The 5,000-nt window shown below is 39.4% G+C and overlaps 1 protein-coding gene across 1 annotated transcript; it reads right to left on the bottom strand.

Moving 5' to 3' along the window:
• Positions 1-256: 256 nt before the first annotated feature.
• Positions 257-2,255, bottom strand: SARC_11636 (hypothetical protein; the record flags this gene model as incomplete). Its single annotated transcript, XM_014294272.1, has 1 exon — positions 257-2,255. The coding sequence occupies one exon, from the start codon at positions 2,253-2,255 to the stop codon at positions 306-308; it is 1,950 nt and encodes a 649-aa protein (XP_014149747.1). The 3' UTR covers positions 257-305.
• Between the last annotated feature and the right edge of the window lie 2,745 nt (positions 2,256-5,000).

The raw sequence follows: 5,000 nt of genomic DNA, 5'->3' as shown, positions 1-5,000 counted from the left end.
CTATCAACCACCCTTCTCCGCATCCGCGATCGAATGAACGTATTCGTCAGTTAATAAGTCTTCAATATAACGATGTTTGCCACCAATCAAGCAGTTGTGGTGGCTGTAAATACCGTCGAGTGTGCGATTTTGACGCGGCTATTATTGAATCGTGAGCACGACAAGATACATTAGATCCTTCTCTGGGTTGAGAGACACTATCAACTATAGTTATTGTTTCATTACTTATTTCATTACATGTTCAGTACCATGAGTTGGATTTTGTGTTCATGTTTATTATATAGGTATAGACTAAAAAAACTAAATTATAGAGGCATTAATGCCGTGTTTTTTGGCTCATACATGGTAGTTGCATCACCACCAGGCGCCCCTTGAATAGGTGGCGCTTGTGTCTGACCTTTTCGTGTGCGGAAGGGGTTGAAGCCAGTTACCGGTAACTCAGTGTTATCCACAATCACATCTGCCAGCGTTCGCACACCATTTAATAAAGCTTCTTTCTCCTCTCGTAACGCGGTACTGCAAGTCAAGTCCTCGGCCAGGCGCTTAGTGTACCACAGGCAGTCCCCGCGCTGTAGGCGTGAGAATTGCAACTCCAATCCCGCCAGAAGCGTGGACCCTACGCTACTGCCAGTTACATGATCCTCTGCGAGCATGCCCACGAAGAGGTCAACTTTGGCCATACCAGCTCTTCCATTACCATAGACTTTCTTGAGTGCCCTCCTTATTGCACCTTTACTCGAAATTTGGCTCCATTTTGTGACTTTGAAACCGGTAAGAGCTTCACGCACCTGTATGTAGTTACCAACACCCAAATCACGTCCACGTTGGATGTTTAACGCTACCAAATCGAAAGCGTCCGTGTAAATGTCATTGACTAGAACAGTATCGGGATTCTTACGGAACAAATGCTCACGTAGCGAGGGTACAATTTGCGTGTCGATACGTTGATTAGGTTGGAGTAGCAAGCCAGTCAATAAAGGATCGATATCCATCTCTGTTTGCAAGAAGACGTTCACGGAATCGAAAAATGCTGGACGATGATTCTCTGTCCACTCGCCCGAAAGTTTTAGATGACCTTTCCTATGTGCTTTAAAGCCAGAGAATTCGACCTTGTCATCGGTACCACCGCCACCATCACCACCTTCCTGCTCCACCAGAATGGGTTTCACTGCCTCATCTTTAAGGACAGTTTCAAGATCTCGCCTGCGTGCATCCCCTGTCATAACTTTCCATCTCCTGGGTTTAACCTGGAACCTCCAAAACAACTCGTTGACCATTGTGTGTCCAAATCTGAATAGCGCTCCAGAAAAGATTGTCAAAATGCTAGGATCCACATCGCCACAGTTGGTAGTTGTATCAGACATCATCTTCCGGCCAGTAATAGCGGGTAGCCAATCTTCATATGTGATTTTCTGCATTTCTGATTCAACGACCACGCGTGCTTCCTCGAATACTTGATTCAATTCATTTTCTGCCAGATCGGCATCATCACGTCCAGGAAACAAATCTTCCTTTGCCAACTTGGCAAGGCGATTATGTTCCCTTGCAAATAAAGTATGTAAGGCTGTAAGGCCAGGCTGCTCCATAGTTCGCACATCACCGGAATAGAATACCTCCGATCCACCTTCAATTCTTGTAGGTAGTAAGTGGTAGGGCCCCAGGTCGTAATCGTAAAAGATACCTTCGGTCATCTTAAGGAGATAATGACTCAAACCAGTGCTTGTGACCGCTCTCAAATCAAGCTGTTTGGCTATATCTGAACCATAAATATTCGAAGCATCGATGTAGTGAGAGATTGCATTCCTGTTAGTATCGTCCATGCCTGCAGCACGAGTAAATTTCATGATCTTGCCATTGAATATTGGATCTTCGGCATCGCATTGAATATTGCTTGCATATGCATCCCCGTCCCCAGCATGTGTCTCTGTAATATCATGATCTACGAATTGACCCCATTGCATGACCATATGATTGAGATGATTCTTATCATACCTATTCCTCGTCTGTTGAAAAATTTCTTGACTAATGTTACGTGGCGATGGTTTATCATCCATGCTTGACAGATCTGTATTAAGTGGTGGTCTCATGTGCTGTGCGACAGGGTGAAACGGACTTTCAGTTTGTCCGCGTGTATCTGCGTCATGGGCATTGCCACCGGCATTTGCTTGCCGGAATTTAGCCATAGGACACTGTGCCGCAGTATATCCAAAGCATAATGCCAGTGCTACGAGGTATAGTATACGTTTAGATAACATGATTAGACCGTACAGATTCTAAGATTATATATGCACTACTATCATTCCTAACCACTATTACAACTTGCCTTGAAGAAACAAATTTTCTTTCGTGTACAAGCGTAGTTGTGTTGTGGAGCCCGATCATTTTAAAAGTCGGTTTTTATACGTCATGGTAGTTGTTTGGATTAGACTAGAGGGAGAGATTTCTGATTTTTCAAGACCCCTCAGTCCCTCACCAGTCTCACCACAACGATCCTCTGCGGAGAATTCATAGCCTTCTAATGTTTCAATTTATTTAGAAGGCTATGGATAATTGTTCGTTTTTTCCGGACAACACGCAAAAGATAAAAAGAAAGCGAAAAGTTGTCGACCTGTGAATAAAAAAATACAGAATTGTATTGACATGTTTTTTTATTTAAGAAAACAAAGCATTTTTATTTTTATTTTCTATCAGTTTCCACTCTACCAGTGAGTGATTTTAGCAGTGAGTCCAGTCCAGTCCTCCAATCAATACAGAAAAAAAATTAAAAATATGAAATTCTGGGAAATATAAAGGAAACCAATTACAATTGTTGTTCCCTTTTTTTAAAACAAAAAACAAAAACAATTGTAGTTGTTTTTTTAAAAAAGATAAAAATATAAAGCCAATTTGATTTTGTGTCTTCAGTTCAATTTTAAAACGTTACAACGGTCTTAATGTGATCAGAAGGGTCTACCTGAGTTCTTTTATAGGACTGATTCGAATTGTAAATATGGTACACACTGAAATACTTAGACCCGTAAGTTGTACCTATGAGCATACAAAGGACCGCAAATGAAATAAAAGTTGAACGGAAACGTATATTTTTTCCATTTATAAAAGTTTTAACGGAAAACGGTTTGAGGTTAGGCCCAGTCGCCGCGGCAGCCGGCAAAGTGCCCACTCTGCTGCCCACACAAGTACTCTTTAGGTATATGTAATTCGCTTACTCTGAGCCCTGAGGTTTTAGCGGGATTTTAAAATCCCCGAAAATTGAATATACTAAAATACATAGTACTCACTACTAGTAATTTAAATATATATATATATATATATTTATATATTAACTAAATACGTAGTGACGACTGTACATATTCACTGTTTTGTATTTAAAAAATCCCCGTCTCTTCATCTTGTACATACGGAATTGCGAAAGGACGTGGACTCTGTCGTGGAGTCGTGGACAGCGAACTATACAATTTATTTACTGAACTTTAAAAAAAAAACTAGTAGTATGTAAAGATATTTTTTTACAAAATGAATATATTTGCCATAAACAACAAACCTATATTGTCGTTTACCACCAGACCAGAAAGCCAAAAAAATTGCAAGACACTCTCAACTCTCAAGTGTGGAGTCTAAATACTAAATACTAGGACTCATTGAGAGAAAATAGAACTTTTAAAAAAGTACATTTTTGTTTATTTTAAAAAAACAGTAAATATATTTTTCAAATATCCTTAAAATATAGTGATTCTTTTTTATAAGTTATTGTTATTTTAAAAAAAAAGGATTCAAAATAGACAATGCGATTTTGAAAAATATCGGATCAGTGTATTTTTAAAATATTGTATCAGTGAAAACTGAAAAGTGATAACAGATACAGGGAGTCTGATATGTAGTCATATTATTTACTTACGAGAGAGACCGATTAGCGACACTCCGAGCGTATCTCTTGCAGAAAAAAATAACAAATGTATTTTTATTAGTATTTTACGGATGTATGTCGAGTCTGAAGCAGTGAAGCTAGACTGCTCTACTACTAGTAGAGAGAGAGGTTCAACTCCGTTCAAGTAAAATGTAAATAGTAAATACCGAGTATTTACTATTTACAAAGTATGTAGTGAGTAATATAATACGGTTAAAAAAAAAGACAAGTGGGTACTAGGCAAATAGTACTGAATAGTGAGTACCGACTACAGCTGCAGCAAAATACATATTAAGACCGTGTTAAAATAGTGGGCTGTAGTTAAAAAATAGTATCTGACTGATCAGTGATCAGTGTTAGTGTGTGATTACGCTGTCTCTCTCTACTAAAAACTCTCTAAAGTAGAGAGTAGAGACTAGATTGTCTAATAGAATTTTTGAGAGTCAATAAAAAATATATAGTATTTACTATCTGCCATCAGTCTAAATATATAACTCAATCTCAATCTGCCATGCCAGAATATCAATCAGTGACTCAGAGTCTCAGTGACTCTTGAGTCTTCTGAGAGAATTAGTTTTGTTGTTTGATGTAGAAGGCTATGGTTTTGTTGGTTTATAAAAAAAAAGAAGAAAAAGAACACAATCAGAACATATTTAGCCTACAGAACAATAACAACAGATTGAAAAAAAAATGTGAACTGGTGACTGGGGCCACTGGGACCGTGGACCTTGGGCTTGGTCGGTCGTGCCGTTATTGGTGACTGGTCAATACTCGGTAGCGAGTACACTGTGAGGAGTCACTGGTGGGAGTGGTAGCTGGTGCCATACAGCCTTGGGGCTTGGGCCCGTGGCACCATTCCACATTGTCTGTTCCCCAGGTAACCACGTTCCTCATTTGTGATTTGAGTCATTCCCCTGCTGTGTTTCAGTGTTTCGCTTTTAGAGTGATGAGTGTTCTCAGTTCTCAGTTCTCAGCTCTCAGTTCTGCGAATCTGCTCTAAAGTGAGTCAAGTCTAAAAGTCACAAGTTGGCAGTTGCTCAACTCTCAAGAAGTCACTTTTAAGACCCGAGTGTTTTTAGAAAAAGGAGTATTTTTT

The sequence above is a fragment of the Sphaeroforma arctica genome, assembly GCF_001186125.1.
Source record: "Sphaeroforma arctica JP610 unplaced genomic scaffold supercont1.1800, whole genome shotgun sequence".
Taxonomy (NCBI): Eukaryota; class Ichthyosporea; order Ichthyophonida; genus Sphaeroforma; species Sphaeroforma arctica.
Note: the sequence above shows the minus strand (reverse complement) of the source record. Positions and strands in the feature narration are given on the sequence as shown.